Source organism: Gossypium arboreum, chromosome 10 (genome assembly GCF_025698485.1).
Source record: "Gossypium arboreum isolate Shixiya-1 chromosome 10, ASM2569848v2, whole genome shotgun sequence".
Taxonomy (NCBI): domain Eukaryota; kingdom Viridiplantae; phylum Streptophyta; class Magnoliopsida; order Malvales; family Malvaceae; genus Gossypium; species Gossypium arboreum.
This window is the reverse complement of record NC_069079.1, coordinates 131,144,575-131,168,583: the sequence shown is the minus strand read 5'-3', so window position 1 is coordinate 131,168,583 and position 24,009 is coordinate 131,144,575. Positions and strand designations below refer to the sequence as shown.

The following is a 24,009-nucleotide window of genomic DNA, read 5'->3' as shown; positions in this document are numbered from 1 at the left end:
CTTTAATAGTAGAAATGGATGGAACTTTTAATAAGAATGCCAGTTTGCTCTTTGACTTAATGTATAGAGATTAATTTGCCTATTTTTTTAATAGAGGGGGCAAAATGCAAGGCTTAGTATAGAGGCCTTTGCAGTACTTTTACTTATTATAATTTGATGGACAAAGTACACCTAAAGGTCATTCAACTATTAGTAAGTTAATACTTTGGTCACTCAATTTTAGCAGGTTACAAATTGTTTACTGAACTATTTGAAAAGTTATAATGGTAATTGTGCCGTTAAGTTCTTAACTAACTTTAGATGTTGGACTGATAAATTTAAAATTTGGTTGCTCAACTATTAGCAAGTTTACAATTTGGTCGCTGAATTTTAAAAAGTTACAAATTGGTCACTCAACTATTAGTAAGTTTACAAGTTTACACTTTGATCACTCAATCTTTGCACTATTACTCCCTAACTTGATAAAATAAAAAAAAGGGCAATTTTGAATCTAGTTTAAGTCTTGTTTATGGTTTTTTTCAAACATTTTGTTTATAAAAGCATTATTTTAATAAATAAATTTCATGTCGAAAATAGAGAAAATGAGAATTCATTTATTTATAATTTTGTATGTATTTTTATAAAATATTATGCATTTATATATATAAAGAACTTTTAATTGGTTTTTATTTTTTAAGGTTTTTAATTTTAAATTTCAAATTTTAAGAAGTAAAACTAAATTGACAAAATATGTAAAGTTAAAGGCTAAATTTTTGAACTTTTTAAAATAAGGACTAAATTGATAGGATCATAAACATTACGGGCTAAATTATTATACCAATAAAAAATACCACTATTAACGATTTAGCAAAGAGACCAAATATTAAATTTCAATAACATTAGTGCTAAAATATTTTTTTTAAATTATACGTTTTTGTATTAAGAATTAGATTGCATTTTTCTTTTGTATTTAAAAGTGGGTAAATTAATCATTATATATTAGATCAAAGAGTAATTTGACCCTTTTGCTAAAATTTCTTCCACCGTTAAAAACTGTTACCTATACATCAGTAGAAGTGGCAACCACATGACACTATTCTATTATTCTATCGGTCATGCCAGTTTTTAATAGTAGAAATGGATAAAAATTTTAATATAAAAGACTAGTTTGCTCTTTGATCTAATGTAAAGGCACTAATTTGCCGCTTTTTTGAGTAAAGAGGTGAATGCAATCTAACAATAAGTACAAGGACCTCCATGGTATTTTTACCAAATATTTCATTACATGCTGTCATTTTTTGTTACTTGTAGAATTGGAGCCTTGCATTATCTCCAACGCCGAAGCATAATTATGGATTTATGATTGAATCATATAATTAAGTGTATTAATGTAAATTTATTAAAATAATATTTTTTTCTTAATCAAACCAATCAAAAATTTTAATGAGAAATTTCCTCAAAAGTTGCTACCATAATTTCCAATAATTTGTTACATGTTCCAAGGTCCTCAATTATAGCAAAATTTATGATAAAAGTATGCATATATATATATATATATAATTGGTTAAATAGTCTGGTTTTTCAAGATTTAAAGAAATAGGTTAATTTTAGAGAGACTGTGTTAAAAAATGTCTAGCTTGACAGGCTTTAAATTTTATAGCAAAAACTAAACGATATTTTGTATTATGAGTAATATAAATTTTAAACTAAATAAAAATATTTATACAAAACCCTACATTATAGTTAAGTTTTCACTTTGATACTTGCATTACTTTTTATCAATTTTTCCTTTATACTTTATTTTTGTTATCGATTAGTCTCTATACTTTAATTCTGTAATTTTATTACCCAACCCAAAGTTTCTTTTAAAAAATTATATTAACCAATGACATGCTACCACGTGTCAAGAAAAAATAAAAATTATATATTTTTTCGTACCTTTTTTATATAATATATAAATTATATAATATATATTTATGTATGGTATCAAATAGTTAAAGTCAACAAGTTATGATATAGAGACAAATTATATATAGATTGAAGTGATAATACAATGTCATTGACTTTTCATAATATTCCATGACACTACATTTTTTAAACATATTTCTACATACTATATCATTTTATTACAATAAAAGAATGATAAGGACTTGCATTATTATAAATTTTAGAATTTTATTGTAGGTTTTTATTTTAATATCTAAGGTAATGTATAAAATGTCAAATTCCATATAAAATCCCTATACTATGCATTTTTGGTAGATTTAGTCTCTTTATCTTTTGAAAAAGTATATTTTAGTCCCTGTGTTAACATTTTTCATCAATTCCGTCGAAGAATTTGATGTGGTTTAACATTTTTTTAACAAATGATGACATGACATATAAACACCAGTATTGTCTGCACAATTGAACACATTAAATAAAAAGGGAAAATGTATCATGTTTATCCAATAGTACAAAAAAAACCATTTCAAGAAAATTATGTCAAACTATTTGATAAAATTCACGAAAAAAAATGGGCTCGAAGATTAAATCTACCCAAAATACATAGTTTAAGGATCTTCCAAATAATTTTACCTATAAAAAGAAGTAGGGTTAAAAATTCATTAGGCATAGTGATAAATTTAGCCCTCAATGCTTATATCTTTTGTCAAATTGACCCTTATTCCTTTTTTTAGCTAAATTTAGCTCTCAATCTTTCAAAAAAAGTCAAATAGTTTTTTTTTTAACGAAAATGTTGAGTAAAACATTATTTTCAATGATGTTGGCCTGGCAACCCGCATGGCATGTTACATGTACTTCATGTTAAGATTGCATTATTTGTCTTACATACCATGTCAATAAATAATTTAAATTTTATAAAAGTATTCAAAAAAAATAGAAAGTTCATAAAAATTCCAAAAAATAGCATGAATTACACGTGGATTGTCATGCATGTTACCATGTTTAAAAATTTAACATTTTAGCTAGCATTTTCGTTTAATAACAATTCAACTCTTTTTGGAAGGTTGAGGGTCAAATTTCGCTTAAAAAAAGAACAAGAGCCAATTTAACAAAAAATATAAATCGGAATTATCTTTCATTCCAAGGAATAAGTTGTATCCATATGCTTCATATTCTCCTAGAATTCGCTCCCAAAAATATAGCCATCCCTATCCCCTCACATCAATCCCACAAGCCTTTTATCCATTCTTATTTGATCACGGCGGAGGACAAGGCAAAATAGAAAAACTCATATTGGGTTTAGGAATAACCAAACTCGAACTAATGACTTCCACTACATCAATGTGACACTCTACCGCTGAGTTATATCCTTTCCCTACTCTCGTAAAAAAATAGAACTAACTAATCTTAAGTCAAAAGATCGAGAAACCCAACAACGCCACTATTCTTGAACAACTTAGAGCTAGGCTTTCCTTTCACACTATTACAAATACGAAAATAATGAAAAAAAGTTAGATTCAATTGTCAACTGCTCAGATCGTAAATAAGATTTAATTAAATTTATTATTATACTAAAATATTATATATCTTATTTATTTAAATATCAATTAAAATATACGAAAACTTCTTAATTTCATTTGTGAAATTAAATTACTTTGATGGTGTATTACATAATTATCAAAAATAAATAAAAAAAGATGGAGTGGAAAGAGGGAATCATTGAAAGAGTCAATGAAATAAGTTTGGTGGTGCGTGGCTAGATTCTTTACTATATCACATGTATGCTTTATAAGTCTTTATTCAAGTCAACCAATAAAATGACACTCTGGGTCTTTGATTGATAGTCACAATATGTATATATGTATGTATATGTGTATATATGGAATTTTCATATTCTATTTATTTTAAGGTTTAATTGTGCTCTAGACTCTGTACTCTTCGATAATTTAAAATTTAGTCTCTTTATTTTATTTGGTTTGAAAATTAAAATCCAATTGATAATATTGTTAATAGAATTCGTTAAATTAGAACATATTCAAAGATATGATATAACAATTAAAGTCCAATTCATAACATATATTCAAATTTAGTAAATGTTAGTTAACAATGTTATCAAATAGTTTTAATTTTTAAATTAGACAAGTAAAAGGACTAAATTTCTAGAATTTAAAGTAAAGGCACTGAATTTCAAGAGTCTGGGGAGTGCAGGGACTGAAAGAAAAATTAGACCTTATTTCAAGCATAATGTTAGATATATATACTACATATTAAGTCGTTGATTGAGTTAGTATCACTAATTAACTTAATTGGATAATTACTAAAATATCATTACTTTATAACATAATTTATATTATTTTAAGGTTTTTATACAAATTATTAATTTAATAGTTGTTATATGATTTTATTAATTTATACAAATTTTAAATTACTCATAACCTTTCAATCTTTAAAATGGAAGTTATTATAAAACGTGTTTACACCCATATTTTTTAAAATATTACAATAATAATACTTGATCGAATTAAGACTCAATCAATATCGGAGATAGTTGGACCATTCGCTTTTCAATTATAAGGTGGTGGAGCTAAACATCTAAAACGCTCATGTGGGTTTTCATGGATGGTGTCGTTTGATAATTAAATTTGCATTAAAGAATACAATGGAAAAAAAAACTACAACAAACATAAATGGCCAATAAATAGAAATATGATTATCACATATTCATGATGTAAGTGAGAAACAAAATTATATAACAAATATATCTGTAAAATGTAAAACTAAAGAAGCACGGGTTTAAATCTTTTATATATATATATATATATATTTTTTTTCTATATAAAAATATAAAACGACAAAAACAGCTTATAATATATTTTCATCTTCCCTAATTAAGTTGGTACTGTTTAACTAATGATACTACTCGATCATGAATTTTATAATAAATATAGATATAATTAAATTCATTTTTGATTGAAATAATAAAATTAAAAAATAATTTTTATTTTTAATTAAATTGATGCACCCATGACATCAAATAAAATATTTTATTCTTTTAAATTATTTTGACATTTTATTGCACACATCAAATCAAATTTATGGTGCACATTGTTTTACCTATTCTTTAGTGGTTGATGACTTTGGTTTATGGCGAGAGTTAACACTTTTTGATTTTTCTCCCATGCTTATCCGAATTGAATCCAAAATTAACCATTCATTCACTATTATAAATTGGAAAAATATCTAGACTTACTTCGATTGATATTGATATTATTATTAGTGTAGAAAGACATGAGTTTGAGTGTACTAAAGTGTAACTATAAGTAGTTCTAGATATTGTATTAAAAGAGCGATATAATAAGAACCGTTAAAAAATTTTGATTGAATTACATAAAATCAAATAAAATTTCGTTTCAAATTTAAATATCTAATTTGATTTTTATAATTTATAAAATAAATGTTTATGTTTATATTGTCATGTATTTGTATTATCTCTTCTTTAATTTTTTTTTAGAATTTTTATGAATTTTTTAGAATTTTTAATTTTGTAATAGTTGAACTAGAAATCGGTGGTCCTGTTGATTCAACTATCAATTTAAGTTAATTTGAATTTTAAAATTTAAAATTTGAGGTTTGAGTTTTTTCGAGTTGAATCATTGTAGGCTTGAATCATTTTAAGTTTTGGTCTATTCAGGTTTGGATCTTTACATACATTTAATGTTCATATCATTTTAAATTCGAGTTCAAGTTGTTGAATTTTCACCCTTTTAATAGTTATATATGAAGGTAAAATGGTAATTTCATGTAGTGGTGATGGGGTGAGATATGTAAACAATTACTATAATCACTTTATAATTACTACCCCTCAAAAAATCCATTCTGCCGGTCCTGCATCCATTTCTCAAAAAAAAAAATTGCATCATTTGGTGTGGATCAGTTCGGAATCCATTAGGTGATTTGGGTTTTATTGTCCCTAATAGTAGCTCATGTGGTAATCCATTAGTATTTCATAAAAATTCAAAAAATATATAAAAAAATAAAAAAAATCATAAGAACTATCCGCATCGGGAATGAAGTATAAATGGGCTGTTACATGGACATCATACAAGTTCTAATAAAATTTTAACATTTCAGTCAATTTTTTCATAAAAAAATAATTTAACTAAAATTTGAAAGTTGAGAGCCAAAGTAATCCCTCAAAACAATAATTTACGATCAAAGTGATGAAAAATAATTAAATGTTTATTGAGGAGAGGTTGCTCTTGGATCCTCAACAGAAAGTATTATTCTCATGGCGGAGTTTTGTCTCTCATACTCTAAGAAGAACCCAACAGGGTTCACAAAGTTTAAGATACTCTAAGAAGAACCTAACAGGGTTCACAAAGTTAAGGAGTTCCTTGATTGGTGGTGATACAACCTGCAAACTCACGAAAAAGGTGTCAATATCTATAATTAATATTATACTCAATACTGACATCTCTCCCGTGAGTTTGCAAGTTGTATCTCCACCAACCAAGACATTCCCTAAACTGTGTGAACCTCTCCGAGTTCTCCTCAAAGTACAAGAGATAAAACTCCATCACAAAAACAATACCTTTCATTAAAGATCTGAGACCAACTTTTACTTAACAAACATTAAATGTTAAATTTATCGTTATCCCGTTTTTAAACCCACTTTCAAGAGGTGGATTTATATGGGAAAGACTCTTCTTAAATTGATGTTTGTACTTTTTAAAATTGAACGGTTCTTCTCCATTGAAAATGATTTCAAATATAATTAATTACTTACCAATACTAATTTGTCATCACACCCAAGACTTTGACAAGTAAATGGTCATTGACACAGACCGGAATTGGGAAATCAATATCTTGACTGATTTTTTATCTAATATCGACTGGTTCATCCAGTTCATATATTACTGTTTAAGAATCAGATAAAAATTTTAACTATTGTTCTGTTATAAATATCTCTTATAATGAGCTTGAATACTCACTAATATTTTTAGGTATTAATATTACTAATGTTTTTGCATGGATTCCCCAATCTATACATTTCAACAATTTGTTTTTACCAAAATTTTGGATTAGACCCAAAATAATCTGAACATACCATCAAATCAAGTGTCTGCTAATTTCAAATGCGGAACGATATTCATTGATTGGAGTTCCCGAAAGACTGCCATGGCAAGGAAAGAATGTTGATAACGATTGCATAAGAAAAGAAAACATCCCCATGGACAGATTTCCTAGGGAAAAAATGGAATAAATCCAAAAGGTATGAAGAAAGTAACTTAAAAGCTTTTATTAAATAAAAGTATCGTGAAAATTTTTGTAGTAGGAGTCGAACTGCAAATTATAAATTAATATATATATATTAGATTAAACAATAAACTGATTCTTTTTGAAAAATTTTATCTATTTTTACTATTAAGAATTGGCCATTGTATGTCAGTATGAGATATACATGACACATCATGTCTCACTATTTAGTTATTAAGTTAGTCATACTAGTTTTTAATAGTGAAAATAAATGAAATTTTAACAAAAATATCAATTTGTTTATTTTTTGAATAGAAGAAATAAAATGAAATCCGATTCTGAGTATAAACTCCCTTTTATATCCTATGGTAAGAAGAAATGAACAAAGAAAACCAATAGCAAAAGAAATTCTATAGAGAAAAAGGATATCGAACCAATTCATGAATGAATTACAATTTACAACAACTTGAATAACCATAGCAAACAACAAACTTAAGAAATAATATGTTGCTCTTACGCTTCGGTTTTCTTGAAGTACTCCATGTCTAACTCATATCTGGACATGGATACGAGGATATAACACCCTCCAAGGGCTCTCCAAATACCATGAAAAAACATTGAAAAAGTTGAACATATATATCCATATCGGAACATTCCCATATCCGACACTTAATCCAAGTTCGAGTAAATATAGATGAAATACATGCTTCTCGAATACATGTGCTCAGAAGTGGAACTAACAAGTACCATGCTACACCCGTGTGCAGGGGCGAATCCAAAGGGGATAAAATGAGCATATTGCAGTTTGAGCCCTTCTTACTATTTAGGATTACACTTTAATCTTTTTTGCATAAAAATTTTAAGTTTGACCCCCCAACAATTTATATTCTTATCCTGACACTCTCAACTCCCAACCAAAGTTTCCTGGCTTCGCCCTTGCCTGTATGCATCAACAAACAGTATAGGAAGATGATGCTCAATAAACAAATGCCATTAGAGGCCTAATTAATATCTTAATTTAGAAATCGAATTTCAATAAGCATCCTATTTTAAGTAAAACTGGATATTTTATTCGAGTAGGCATGTGATAGTTTCGAACACATCATTTCTATAAGAAAAATGTTTGCCGAGTTTACCTGGATTAAAAGCTTGCATGCGTACAGTAGTTTCATAGTAGAAACATTATCTCCATTTTTACATGAAGAACAAATCCCAGTTTTCAGCTTATGGCTGTAGTATCCTAACAAACCACATTTTCTGCAAACCTATGTCAAAAGATGGTTATTTTGAGACTGAAGCTAGTCACTGTCAATAATCCCAGCAGTGAAAATGTAAAAGGAAAGAATCGTACTTCACCACTCAAAAATCATGGATAAAAGATTATTTAATCACTTCAAGTTAAGCATAACTTGTGGAAAACAGTAAATGCTTGTTTTATTATAACGAAACCTTCATAAATTCAAGTGGATTTTTGAGTTCTAAAATAAAAAATTAAAAAGGACTTAAATGTTACTTCACAGCTTCAGTCAAGCTAGCCTTTTCATCACCTTGTGTTGAAGCCTAATGCACAATAAAGCACACAAGGATGAGTTCGCAATAAAAATAGCCTCGCCTGAGAAGGTTGAAGGCTAAATACTTAGCAACTGAGGGGTAACATACAAGGACTCTTTGTTCTAAGGTAGGAAAATAAATTTAAAGAATACTAAGTAATACTGCTTGTCTGGTTATATACAATATTTCCCATTGCCTGCTTCCCCATAGCACACTACAAATACAGAAACATTTAGAGATGACAAAAGCAAAAATTACAGTTCACATGTAAACCAAGCTCAAGATGTAAAAAACCTGGTAGATATTTCTTGGTGACTGATTGTGATGGGGATATGGCCTTGTAAGTTCTACTTCATCTTTTCCATATATCGCACAGAGTTAACTCTTTAACATGATGGGCATTTTTGCAATAACAAGATTATTCTGCTAGGAACAGATTTTGCATTACATCCAAAGCACCTATCATTCTGCATCATACACACATCAAAGAAGCATCTGCTGTATACCTTTTCTAGTCTAGTTTTCTGCCCATATCTAACTTGAAAGTACTCTCCGTTGACAAATATCGGTGCAGAATACCTACAAGATTAACAGCATATTAATTCCCATCAACCATCTTGGAGGGATACCCAATTCTAGCATCTTTAAACCTGCACAGCAACACAAGTTACAACTGAGCTAGATCAACACAAAAAAAAAAAAAAAAAAATCCAAATCCAAATTATACCATAGGAAACTAAATTCCCCACACAGATAGATCATAACCAGAAAATGTCAAGGAACAAAATACAAGGCAACCAAACTAATTCATGACTGTAAAATAGCTAAAGCTCAGTGTGGCTGTCATCATCACTAATTCACCACTAGCTTTTTGCTCCCTCGAATTTTACTAAAACGAAAATACTTCAAAAATTGATCACAAATGAGTAACAGTTAAGCAAATAGATTACATTGTGCTGCTTCTAACAAAAAAAAATGGAAAAAGAAAAAGCTAGCTAAATATCTCAGAGCAGGCAGGGCAGGTTCACCTCAAAACCGACCCACCCCAAACCCGATTTTCCGATCAGGTCAGATCAGAACAGTCAGCTTTGGGTTTTTTTCCATCCCTAGCCTGCATCATCAAGTTATACAAAATACATTTTACAGCAATCATAACCAAAAGAACATAAACAAAAAATGCATTTCAAACCTGAGGTAAATACTGGGATCAATATCAGATACAATCCTGTCATTGACACGAACAATCTTCTTAATCCCAATATTAACAAAATAATCAAAAGAATCCAATTGCTGCTTCATTAACCCTCTAACCTATAATAACAAAAGAAAAAAAAACCAAAAACCACAATTCAGTTAAAAAATATAAACATATTCACATAAAAATAAATACCAAATTAACATCAAAGTGTTCACCTTTAAAAACTCAGGAAGAAGCTGAAACTTGTCAGCAGTTGATTTTATTGGAGCAGTAAGCTTTTGTTTGTCCACTGGTAATTCAGAAACATTAAGCTGATGGGTTTTCCACAAGAAAAAAGAAAATTCTTTTTTTCTATACATATTTGATGGCCACTGTAAAGGTTTACTATCTTAAACATCCAATTTCACCATTTTAATTTACCATTTTGGTAGTCTATATCAAATTTTTATCACTTTTGAGAGGGCCAAAGTGTAATTTTGCCATTGCTAATTTAAAATTTATAAATTATAAAGAACCTAAATAGAAAATTTTTCATTTTAGGGAAGACCGGAGCCCTACCAACCACCCTTGGCTCTGACTGTTGAGATATACATGAATTGTCACGTAAACTATCACATCAGTGTTGTTAAAATTTTAATAGTTCAATCAGCTTTTCCGTTCAACAAAAAATAATTTGACTAAAATTTAAAGCTTAAACAAAATTAGAGCTATAATGAAAAAGGAGTAAACTTTAGGGGCTAATTTATCATTATGCCTTTTCTTTTTGATGATCTTTTCTTGGGTTCATTATTTTGTTATTTTATTAAAATATTATTTATGCCATTATTTATATATCTTAAATCAAATCTAAATTTTTTCGTTACTAAATAGTAATTCAGGTTGAAAATTTTGAAGCCATACAAACTTTTAGGAGAACCAAATTTGAAATATAAAATTTGGAGGGTTAAAATATAATTTTATTGTATTAATTTATATTTTACAAATTTTAAAGGGGTTGAATAAAATTTTACCTTTTGGGACAAAGGCACACTTCTTGCATCCCTTTGTATTGTCTTTAATCTTTTGGATATTGTAATTAAATTTTTCACTTTTAATTTTTAAACTTGAAATTATTAAAAAAATTAACCCCAAAAAGTTTATATTTTAAACATTATTTTAAATAAAAAGTACATATTTTTTTAAAATAAATCTCATTCTTTAATAAAGTGAAAAAAATAGTAACAATCTAAAGCTAGTAGATTAAACTCCAACATTCAAGATAGTAAAAGGACTAAAATCATATTTAAACCAATATCTTTTTAACCCATATTAGCAGAGACCTTCAAGCAGACATGGCAGCAACCATATTTTAACCCATATTAGCTTCGTTTTTTTCATTCATAGAAACACAATCGAAACTTCAAAATGATCCCTACTTGTATTATTTTATCTGCTAACTATGCAGAGCATTTAACCGAAGAAAAAACAGTCGAAAAATGTCGATACGAAAAGTCGAAAACCATGAAAATCTATAGCTATGATCAAGAGGACTTACAAATTATCCATTTTGAGTCTCTCAATCTTCTTATATCATCAACACAAAGTTTTCTAAACTAGCCATACAACTTGCAAAACTTAATCTCTCAACAACTACTAACACGGAACTTAAAAGAAGGATCGCTGGTATCAGAAGCAAGCGGCGGTTTCTCTGGTCAGGTTTTCATGCAATAGCTCCCTCGTGGAGAAGCATTTGATCAAAGTGCCACACCCCTAGAGCGATGAACAACGTATGGTTATGATAAAGAATATGTTTTTGTAAAAAAAAGATGAGGACACGGAAAAGTTAAAGATTCATACCATGTCCTTTGCCAACTCTTCTCAGCTGAGCCACGTATTCCGATATTTTCTTGATGGATTCGACCTGTTGAGAAAGCAAAACCGAGATCATGATCACGGGTGGGTAATGCAAATGAAAACGAAAAAGCCCCAAGAGCGTAGACAACAAGGTTTGTATCATTACCTGCTCAGCTAAGAACTCGCCTTCGATGAAATCGGTCAACTGCGAATCATGGTTTCGCTCAGCCACCTGTTAGACACATCTACAATGTTTAACAAGATTTGTCCAATGATCTCGTAAACCAAACTGATAAGACCTCAAGCTAGTTTATTAACATGTTGAAGATCGAAAGGCATAACTGCAATACAGAACATGATGCTAATAAGGAAAGAGGAACGTCTTACGTTGTGCAAGTTCAAGAGCTTTTCGTTTGTTAGTTTCTCGAGAGACAAGGCAAGCTCCATCGCTGAACCAAGGAATTAGATACAGTCAGTTTCAGTTATAAAATCGACTTTTAGATATTATCATGCAGTTTGATTCAGCAATAAGAAAGATGGTGTGTTGCTAATATATCTCACTAATTCCCGATACTCCATGGAACTAACATATGTAATAAACACACACCAAACATACAAATCTCCGCACATATGTTCCTAGGTTGCCACTTGAATCTACATCTCATTGCTTTTGGCCGTCCCAAAAACACATTTTGGCAACGAAAACAATGCTAAACAAAGGGGCTTTCGGCATCCAAAGCACTTCCTAAATGTATTTTTGAAACCAACCCAAGAGAGCACTTACTAACTGCTTTTCAAAAGCACTTTTCAACTACAACAACAATGCTAAACAAAGAGCTTTCGGCATCAAAAGCACTTTCTAGAAGAAACTGATTGCTAGATGTTTTTCAAAAGCACTTTCCAACAGCAATTTTCAACTGCAAATACAATGCTAAACAAAGGGCTTTCAGCATGCAAAGCACCTTTTAAAAGTGCTTTCGAAAGCAAACCAAGAAATTGACACTTTTTCAACTGCAACAACAATGATAAACAAAGGGCTTTCGGCATCAAAAGCATTTTTGAATCGCACTTTTCAACTACAACAACAATACTAAACAAAGGGTTTTCGGCATTCGAACCAAGAAACTGAATGCTAGATGCTTTTCAAATGTACTTTTCAAGTACAACAATGGTAGACTACACATTTTGTTTTTGTGGATGCATAAAGAAGATGTTACGTGTGGTTCTAATAATTTGAACTCACCATATAAAGCATCCCCTTTCTCTGCATGATCAAACTCAGAGAGGGGCATTATTATGGATTGCAGCTTCACTTGTCCACCTCTTTTGTTCTGAGAATAACAAACAAAATAATAAGGTAAATAAATAAATAATAGACAAAAAAGGAAATCATATTAAATGATAAACCATTACAACAATACCTGGTATTCCATCAATTTCTCAGCATGCTCTCTCTCTTCTAAACTTGATTCCTTGAAGAACCTATATTCATGAAAAAAGCCTAAAGTTAACTCAGTTCCACCAAAAAAAAAAAGGTACCAAAAAAAATTGAGAAAATTCATGAAGAAATTACTTGGCAAGACCCTTGAGAGCAACGTTGTCCCTATCAAAATAGGCAAACATAGCATGGTAGACATATGAAACATTGTACTCCACACTGTCACAAACATATACAAAACACATTTAGTGCTAAGATTTGAAACCAAACACAGATAAACACACATCCAAGAATCATCTTTTCATAAAAAAAGAAGTAGATCAAACCATAAAAGAACCATCTTTTTTCTCATAAAGATGACACCATATATAAAAAGAAACTCACTTGATTTGTTCGTTGATGGCAGCTTCACACTCATCAGCAAACTTTTGACGAGCCAAGGACATTTGAGGCACAGTTGGGACAAGATTAAGTTCCTTCTTAACTTCCTCAAAAGGCTCAAAAATCACACCTGTTAATGGCTTATTATTGGCTCCTTTGGTAGCACAAACAACAACAGCCCCAGACCCAACCCCAGAACCGTTTCTTGAAAACAGAGGAACCCGAGTTTCAACTTGGGGATTCTTCAACAAAGAAAAAGCAGGGGAAGCTTTAAGCAACATGGTTGAAAGATTGAAGCTTTTTGATGAAAAGGGTAATAAAAAAACAGAGCTTTCTAACCCAAAAACAAACAATTGAAGGAGATAAAGATTGAGAGAGGGATGGATGGATGGATGCAGGAGAGAACGGATCAGCAGAGGCAATAAAAAGGATGGCTAGGGATGAGGATAACCATTGGATGAATGGCACGTGGACGATAGCGATGAGGAGGTGGAAGGGTGGGAGTGTGGCTGGCTCGTGTAGAAAAATCCCTTCTTTTTGTGATTTGTGATCCTAAAAAGGGTTTCTTTATTGTCTTCTTGTCTTTTACCCTAGAAGACAAAAAAGATGGAATATTTTGTTAAATAATGATAAATTTTCCTTTTTATATATATTCTTTTTAAAATTTTGATTTTTTAAAATTTTATTTGAGGTAATGTAATAAATATGAAAATTATGTATTAAATAATATCTACTTTTAGAGAGTTCATGTGGTGGTTAGTGGATTCCATTACTTAAAAATATTGCTTGTTAAAACAATCAATTCATAATAATTAAATCAAATTATTATTAATCAAATTATTTGAAATATAAAAAATTTAATATTTTTAAATATATTATTGAATTGACTAAACTAATCAAAATTTATATATTTTGTTTTTTTGGTTAAAATAAGTTAAAACATGTAAAAAAATACATGGCTAATATTTATTTTTTAATAGTTCAAAAAATATATTATTTATGTATCACGTCTCACCCCTCTCCATCACTAGAATCGAATTACGATATGCTACAGTAAATAACATTACAGGAATATGAGATTTCAAATCGAGAATTGATCAAAACAATCTTTAAATCTCAAACAATCATACAATTCATGTTTTGCATACGAGTTTAAGCTTGAATCGCGCTTACGAAAGCTCAAAAATCATTTCGGAATCAATCAATAATTGATTTGAAACTTTTCACAAAAGAAAGACAAATGTACAAATCAAGTGTCATAGGTCATGTCACTTACTGAGGTCGTGTGGACCAAAGTGTAAAAAAAAAATCAACAAGAGGCACACGAACTATAACTAATTGTGACCATATGGTACAATATTTATCAAAACTACAGTACTCACATGGGCGTGTAATCAGGCCATGTGTAGCACACGCCCGTGTGCTAGCATGTGATAGAACATTCGTACGTCTTTTTAATTGCCTAATGTTAGAATTTATAAAATAAATCTACAATATAACTTAATAAACCAGGATCTGTCATGTCAAATCATTAAGAATAAATCAAGAACAAAACTAGATGCGGAAACGTACCTGAATCCATGGATTTCTTGAAACTTTCTGGAACTTGGGGATTTGATCTTCCAAATTAGCACACAAGAAATTCAGAGAATATCTGCTCTTTCTTTCCTAATGATGGGATATTAGAAAAGATATCTTGTGTATAATTTGGGGACCATAACCCTAATATTTATAACCTTAGCATATTAGTTCTAATCAAATTCTAATTAGCCCATCATTAATTAGAATTTGATTAGAAGAGTATCTACACATGTTTGACCCATACTTTATTTAATAATTAAAAGCCCAATAAAATTCTAATCAAATTAGATCACTTTTAATTTGGGTTAACCTATCATAATAGTAAATAATAACATATAATTATCCTTATTATATATGTGATGTCCAAATTTTCCAACAATCTCCCACTTGGACCACATATATATACTAATTACTTTATAATTACGTGTCATTATATAACCTTATGAGCTCAAAATTTTACTATCATATCCAAAAGGCATTCCGTACAATCTCGTCCATTAATTATGTTAACATAGAACCAATACGACTTTCGTTACAAATATCGTAACTAAATCCATCTATGATCACGTATATTAACACAACCAAATGACATAGATCAAGTATGGATGTGTAGCATGGAAATTACATGGAATATGATCTAAACATGTTTATTTCCAACTGGTCCTCCTCAGTGAGATCAAATCTTACCAAAATCAGAGTGTGAATAAACCAAATAAACTTTATTTCTGCAGAAAATAAACTTATTATCTTTAAACTGAAATAACTGAAAATGTGTCTATAACATAAAAGTATTTAAAAATACAAACTCCCACTAAAACCAAATATCCTTTAAATGACATTACACCCATATGAGCAATGTGCTCTTATAAAACCTTAGGTGTAGTTCCTTAGTAAGCGGATCCGCAATCATGGAGTTTGTCCTAATATTCTTTATAAGCACTTAACCACTCTGAACTTTTACTTTAACAACTAGGAACTTAAAGTCTATGTGTTTTGACTTTAATGTGCTCCTGTTGCTATTGGAATAAAAGACTGCAATTTGTTTTCACAATTTGCACCTTAGTGACAAAATCTTGTATCCATATTCCATCAAAATCGGAGTCTATATACCTAATGATCTCTAACTTGTTAGACCTCCAATATGTGAGCATGTAATCTTTTGTTCTCTGAAAATACCTTATAACCTTCTTGGATGCTATCTAATAGTCCAAACCAGGGTTGCTTAAAATATCTGCCTAACATCCCAATAGTGTATACAAGATTCCAATGTATACAAACCTGAACATACATTAGACTTTCCACTGCTAAAATGTAAAAAATCCAATGCATTTTTGTAATCTTAATATCATTCTTAGGGCATTGATTGAGGCTATACTTATTATTGACAAGCAGTATGTCATTAACTTATAAAACCAAATATAAAACTTTACTCCCACTAAACTTATGGTATAAATGATTATCAACAAAATTCATCTCTAAACTGAATGAGATAATCATTTGGTAAATTTTGTAATATTATTGACGAGAAGTCTACTTAAGCCCATAGATTAAGTTCTTTAATTTGCAAATCATTACTTTTGTATCATTAAACACAAAGTTTTCTAATTGCACCATATAAATGTATGATCAATGTTACCATTGAGAAAACATTAAATTAATATTCATCTGATGTAGCTTAAGGTCAAAATATTCCACTAAAGCTATTATAACCCTTTCTCTAGTGGACTTTTTAATGACATTCATTCTTGAGGTTGTTGAGTTTGATCTTCTGGAACAATTACCTCATCTTGAATAGGGAGTTGTTTAACATTGTTTTATTGAGGTTCTAGATTCACTTCTTAACCAATGATAGGTACGAGAGTCTAAACATCATCAAAAGTGATAGTAAGAATTGAGCTAGAATCCAATTCCTCCTCAAAAGCAATGTTTTTAACCTTATTTCTTCCCCCAAACTCAACATCCTCAAAGAATGTTGCAATTCTTGTCTCAAAAATATTCCTAATTGTGGGATCATAAAATTCATAGCCCTTAGATTGCTCAGAATTTCCTTAACCCTTAACTTTACAGACATCAAAAAAGTCATAACTGATGTCATTTCAACCTTATCGTTTTTAGCAAAACGTTTCTCAATTTCATCAAGTAAACCTTGGCCTGAGTAATCTTTTCAGATTCTATGCCCTTAAAGGCTTCTAAAATGTTGTGCTTCATGATCATTAGACTCGTGCAATTTGAACGATTCCACCTCTCAAAATCCCTTTTAACATAGGAGGTGCTTTCCGCAGTGAGAGGTGCGAGTAGTTCTTCCTTTAGTGCAAGGTCTATATTCATATAGCCAAGCACTATAAATAAGTGCCTTTTCCATTCATTGAAATTAGCCCCATTAAGTATGGGTATAGAATTTGTATTAGCAGATATTGTGGCAGTAGAATATGAATTAGGTGAATATAGAACAAAAAATAAATAAAAATAAGCTCACATCAATATTCATAGTAAACAATAAATTCAGGATAATGGCTAATCCCATCTCAAGATACCAAACACAACATTAATATCAAGTCTTTGGATAGTAATATTAACAGTAAGCGGTACTCTTGTTGTAGCAATCAAATATTGACAATAAACTATATCAAACAATGAATTAATATTTGGACTAACTTATTGCTCATATAAAATACCTTATAATTGTCACACATTTATCACCACAGATGTCGTTGTAATTCCGCCAAAAATTAACTTACCTTTGGGTAAATTAATAAGCGCATGAATCACAAAAACATATAATTATCTTAATATTTCAAATAAACTAATCTACACAAAAGAGGTCACTTTGGTGGCATTTTGTTTCAACTAATTTATTTAAAATATTAGACATCCTTAATTAAAAGTCAAAATCTAAATTTATTTGTTTCAAAACATTTACCTTAATTTCATATTTCAAACAAATTAAAAGATAATAATAAATATTTATATATATATATTTATCCCAAAATAACATACAATGATGTTGGCAAATATAATAATAGTTGAATAAATCATAAACCATAAACAACTTCACATAAGACTTCAAATTTAAACCAAAATAATTTGAATAAAGGTAAACCTCATCTTAAGATATCGGACACTCCATTAATATTTCATATTTGGACAAAATATTAATTTGTAAGTGATATCTTGGTGCAGTAATCAAACATTGACAATAAGAGCATGTCGAATAATAAATCTTCCTTTGGGCCAATTTATTACTCACATGTAAAACTGAATAGCCGTCACATATTTATCACCATAGTTGCACATGTAATATTATTAACCTTCACTTGGGCCAATTAACATAACTTAAGTTACATGCACACAAACTTTTATATTTTAAAATAAAATAATTTATACAAAAAAATCATCACTTTGGTGACTTTTTGCTTCAATTAAGTTATTTTAAAATATATATAAACATATCAATATTCAAATTTAAATTTCCCCAATAGTCAAATGTTAAAACTAATTTTTTATTGCTTTATAAACTCTGAAATAACCCAAAATAAGTTTGTCTTAATAATGCAATAAAAAACCGAAAACCTTAATTTTTTGACTATTTCCTTTTTTTTTTTGTTCCAAAATCATATATCAAAACCAAACAGAAATAAAGTAGTGGTTCAAAGCCAAATAATTAACAAGCACATGTATTCATAATTTTGGCATGGATAAAAACACCAAAGCAATTCACGCATATACATGTATTCTTAATCAAATAGAAAAACTTATCCTAAATTTACCATGTAAATCCAAAGTTGTATTTATGATTAAACAGATATTCACATAAATACTTGAAAAATATTTTCAAGCCAATAAATCTCAAAAAAAAATCATAATAGTTGGCATATCCCACAATTCATATAATAAATCATATTATCATAATTTAACCAAATATTTAGAATCACAAGATGCCAAAACCTAAGATTATATAACCAAATTTAAAACCAAAATATTTAAATATGTATATAGTTGACATAAATTTGCACCAAAGCACCCATAAAATTGAATATATAACCATAACAAAAAATTAACTTCAATGATATCCATCAAAACTTAATTTTACCAATTAAACTATAAAAGATATCTTATTGAATAATGATTATAAACATCTGTTCACACAAACTATAATCATGCATTAATCCTCAAAATCATTGATATGCATATAATATATATACACACACAAATATAAAAATAATACTGGCTTACCTTACATATTTCATGTAAACTTAAATTTATATTCATGACTAAAAATATTATTATAAAACTTCTTTATACTCACAAATACTTAAAAAATCCATAACCACAAAATATAAAAAGAATTTCAAATTATATAAAAGTTTTTATATGCTAACTACTTATGAAAATTCATAGCCACCATATTTAAAAAATAATCCCAAATATTTTAATTTTAGTTAGATTCCATAAAGACTAAAACTTACATAAAATAATTATAAAAGAAACCAAAAGTAATCATTTGTATATATGAATTGAATTCAATGGTGAATATAATTCATCATAAATAAAGATAAAAGATGATGATTCCATATATATTCAACTACAAACAGAAAATTTAAAACAAATAGTACGAAAAAAATATATCTTATCAAGTGAACAACTTTTAAAGCCAATTATACAACGCAATTGGAATTCTTCAATTGCAAAAAGTTGTAAGTCTATAATTTTAATTTAATAATGACTTTACCAAAACTTATAAAATAATTGTGTGAAAAGAAGAGAATGAAATCTCACAAATCAATTTTTGTCAATTGATTATAAATAAATATATAAACCTTCATCTTTCGAATAACATATGCAAATATTAAACTAGATTATATTTATAAAACTTTAAAACTTTATTTAAAGAATCAAAACCCAAAAATTTATCAAGAATCTCAAAGATTCAACATAATATATAATTAAAATATCAAATCCATAAAATTAAAAAAAAAAAACGAATCAATCCAAAATTAATAAATAATCAATTCATTCTCAATGATTCGACATGATAAAGCTCGGATGCCACTTGTTAGAATTTATAAAATAAATCTACAATATAACTTAATAAACCAGATCCGTCATGTCAAATCATTAAGAATAAATCAAGAACAAAATTAGATGCGAACGCATCGAATCCATGGATTCCTTGAAACTTTTCGAACTTGGGATTTGATCTTCCAAATTAGCACACAAGAAATTCAGAGAATATCGCGCTCTCTTTCCTAATGATGGGATATTAGAAAAGATATATTGTGTATAATTTGGGGACCATAACCTAATATTTATAACCTTAGCATATTAGTTCTAATCAAATTCTAATAGCCCATCATTAATTAGAATTTGATTAGAAGAGTATCTACACATGTTTGACCCATACTTTATTTAATAATTAAAAGCCCAATAAAATTCTAACCAAATTAGATCACTTTTAATTTGGGCTAACCTATCATGATAGTAAATAATAACATATAATTATCCTTATTATATATGTAATGTCCAAATTTTCTAACACCTAACATATACCAAACAACCTATAACTCAAATATTATTTACATGGCCACAAAACTTGCATAACATTCGACTTATATTCATGCTAAAACATATAACTAACAAACCACAATACCATTCATCTATTAATCATTTAAAAACTTAAAAAATAATGAAAAATTTTAAAATTTTTAACAGTTTTAAAAATGGAGGTACGATTTAGTTAAATTAGATTACAATGATCTCAAAAATATAAAATTTATGTAAAACGAACATTCGGAGAACTTACATGCATGAAAGAAATAAAGCTTGGGCGATTCTCTCCCTACTCAACAATGGTGATTTTCGGTTGTAAGAAAAAAAATGGAGAAGATGAAGAGTTATCCTTACTTTAATTTTTAATATTTAATTTAATTACTAATTTACTCTTATAATTAACTCATAATTTCCACCCAAAACATGCTCAAACCGTCCATTATCAACAAGGAACGTTTAATTGCCTTTTAAATCCTTAAATATTTATTAATTAAGCATTTTAATTAATAAAACCAATTCTAATTAATTTTTACAATTTAGTCTTATACCTTAATTAACTATTCAAACGTTAAAATTTTCGGACCAAAATTCAATTCACTTATATGACTTCGTAAATAGTTAACATGATATTAAATATTTACAAGCTCGATTTATAAAAACGAGGTTTCGATACCCTATTTTTCAAAACCACTAACTTTCGTTATGAATCATTTTTACTGTGTCTAACTGACTAGTTAACAATTCTATCAAATCGTGATTCACTATATCACTAGATTTAACTCGAAAATATTAAATAATAATATTTACAGACTTACTCGTCGAAATTGCGGTCTCAAAACTATTATTTCTGACACCACTGAAAAGTAAACTATTACAATTTGTTTGATTAATATAAAAATAATAGTTCAAACAATACATTGCTAATATTAAAATATCATATATAATATATTATTTATTTCGATTAATTTAATTAATTACTCGATTTTAAACTGAGTTAATCGATAATTAAAATTTTAAAAAATCACTAATCAGTCTCCAACCGAACCAAACTCAGCCACCGACTGATTACCTAAATTAGAAAAAATTTTGTCAATTTTACCCTTTCTACATAAAATTTGTAGCCACATTCTACTTATAGTGGGGTACCAAATGTCTTTTTCTTTTTTAAATGACAAACTAAATTCATCTTTAATATTTATTTACATATATTTTTTTTCAAAAATGAAATGGATGACATGTGTTGGAAAAGACAGGCATCCATGAAAAGTTGATTGAAAGTGAAAAAAAGTATCTTTTGAGAATAGAAACGTGTTCAATATTTATTAGAGCAACATATTTATTTATTTATTTATTTTAATAATATTTCATCCCATAGAATAAGTGGAGAACTTTCCACTTTTTCACTCAAGTAAATGATTATTAAGCTTAATAAAATGCTTTACAAAGTTGATTCTAGATTTGACATTACTGGATTTTTAGCCACCGATGCTGCGGGTGTGTTAGGTAGCACAGATAAATATTATAAAAATTGAGTTTTTAAATAATTTTTAAATTATTTAAAAAAGTCTAATTAATAAGTATTTAACAATTTTAGAATTAAATAAATAAAGAGATAAGTCGGGGATGACCATTTTGATTAGCATGATATTAAATAATTGGGATAAAGCAATATTTTGTTCTTAAACTTGATAATTTTTTTAATTTGGTCATTGAAATTTTTTTGTCTACGTTAGTTTCAATTTTTTTTTCCTCAATTTAGTTCTTGAAATTATATTAAGACATGATGACATGGTACTTGAATTTTTTTAATATACATATAAATACAAAAAATAAAGAAATTAAAAAATTTAAGTGACAACGTGGCATATACGGAATCCAAGTTTAGGGACTAAAGTAAAAAACTTTCAAATTCTAAGACTGATGTGGACTAAAAAGATTTAAGGATCAAAGTGGGAAAATTGCAAATCTGTGGATTAAATGTTTATTTATCCCTAAATAAATTGATAGACTGATAACTGGGAATCTTTTGAAGAATGTTATATTGTAGCCCATTTGATGTATAAAACTAGAAAAGTACCTTATGGGCCTAAGCCCAAATTTTTATGGACTCTCTCATTAAGGCTCCTTTTGAGCCCAACATATTCTCTAAAATTACCTCCTCATTTTAATTTTAAGCTTTATAAGCCTAACCATTGCATATTTGTCTTTATAAAAGAAGACATCATAAAGGGATTGATTTGAAAAAGTGGAATGTGTTGAAGATGACTTTATTAACTTAAATTTTGCATGAAGAAGTATTTTAAATTGAGAAACATTTGTTCATTGTGAGGAATTATTGTATGTAAGTTAAATTATCATTAGGTGCCCGTTATGAATACTTTTTAAGATATTGATAGGGTAATGTATCAGAACCCAGATTGTATAAATGTGAGATAGTAGATTGAGAGATATGAATTAAGTTTAAATTATTGTTCTTTATACTATGAGGATTTTAGTAGATTGTGAAGCATTTGTTCATCGCAAGAAACTGTTGTGTGTAAGTTGAAATCATTATTAAATAGTTGTTGTAAACACATACTAAGTGATTGATAGAGCAATATTTCGGAACCAACAATAAGTTGTCCAAATGTGAGGATGCAACTTGAGGGGCAATAGTTAAGCTTAAATCATTGTTCTTTATACTTTGAGGATTTTAGTGGATTGTAAAACATTTGTTCATTGTGAGGAATAGGCCAAGGTGGTAGAACTAGCAATACGTTGTACAAATGTGAGACAACAATAGCAATTAAGCTTAAATCATTATTCTTTATTCTATGAGGATTTAATAGATTGCGAAACATTTCTTCATCTCTTAGATGGTTTTTGTAAACACTTGCTAAGTGATTGATTGCAGAGCTGTTGGAACTGATAATAGGTTGTACAAATGTGAAGATACAATTTGCGAGATAGTAGTTAAGCTTAAATCATTGCTCTTTATATTACGAAGAATTTATAGCGTTGGTTTTCGAAAAAGACGTAAACTAAGTTTGAACTACATAAATATTTCTTATCTACACTTTTTTAGAAAAATTCTATCAAATTGTTTTAAATCGAATTTAATTTTTTCATTGATTTATCAAAGAAGGATTAAAATTTTATTTTATGTTAAAAATTCATCTATTAAATAATTATTAATAAAAATAATATTATAGATTAATATAATAAAAATATTAAGTCGATCGAGAATTTTACATTAGCTTATAAAATTAATTAAAAAATTACATATTTTCGTAAACATTAGAGATAACATTATTAAAAGAGA

At 28.5% G+C, this 24,009-nt stretch overlaps 2 protein-coding genes across 7 annotated transcripts; both read right to left on the bottom strand.

Annotated features, from left to right (window-relative positions):
• Window positions 1-7,575: 7,575 nt before the first annotated feature.
• On the bottom strand, window positions 7,576-10,691 carry LOC108466603 (DNA-directed RNA polymerase III subunit 2-like). 6 transcript variants are annotated; one of them, XM_053020178.1, is made up of 5 exons: window positions 10,144-10,691; window positions 9,920-10,041; window positions 9,237-9,309; window positions 8,316-9,153; window positions 7,576-8,119 (listed from the first exon to the last, which is right to left on the bottom strand). In XM_053020178.1, exons 1-4 carry the CDS (start codon window positions 10,285-10,287, stop codon window positions 9,109-9,111), a joined length of 384 nt encoding a protein of 127 aa, XP_052876138.1. In that variant the 5' UTR covers window positions 10,288-10,691; the 3' UTR covers window positions 7,576-8,119; window positions 8,316-9,108. The 6 variants fall into 6 exon arrangements, 3 of the variants coding, with proteins under 3 accessions (XP_052876138.1, XP_052876137.1, XP_052876139.1); XR_001868667.2 differs by having other exon boundaries at window positions 8,316-8,944; window positions 9,025-10,041; XR_008272270.1 differs by having other exon boundaries at window positions 8,316-8,444; window positions 9,025-10,041.
• A 583-nt stretch (window positions 10,692-11,274) lies between these two features.
• Window positions 11,275-14,165, bottom strand: LOC108467272 (ferritin-3, chloroplastic-like). The gene is made up of 8 exons (XM_017767870.2): window positions 13,584-14,165; window positions 13,335-13,418; window positions 13,183-13,243; window positions 13,005-13,092; window positions 12,149-12,210; window positions 11,928-11,993; window positions 11,765-11,828; window positions 11,275-11,677 (listed from the first exon to the last, which is right to left on the bottom strand). Exons 1-8 carry the CDS (start codon window positions 13,859-13,861, stop codon window positions 11,628-11,630), a joined length of 753 nt encoding a protein of 250 aa, XP_017623359.1. The 5' UTR covers window positions 13,862-14,165; the 3' UTR covers window positions 11,275-11,627.
• Window positions 14,166-24,009: the final 9,844 nt, after the last annotated feature.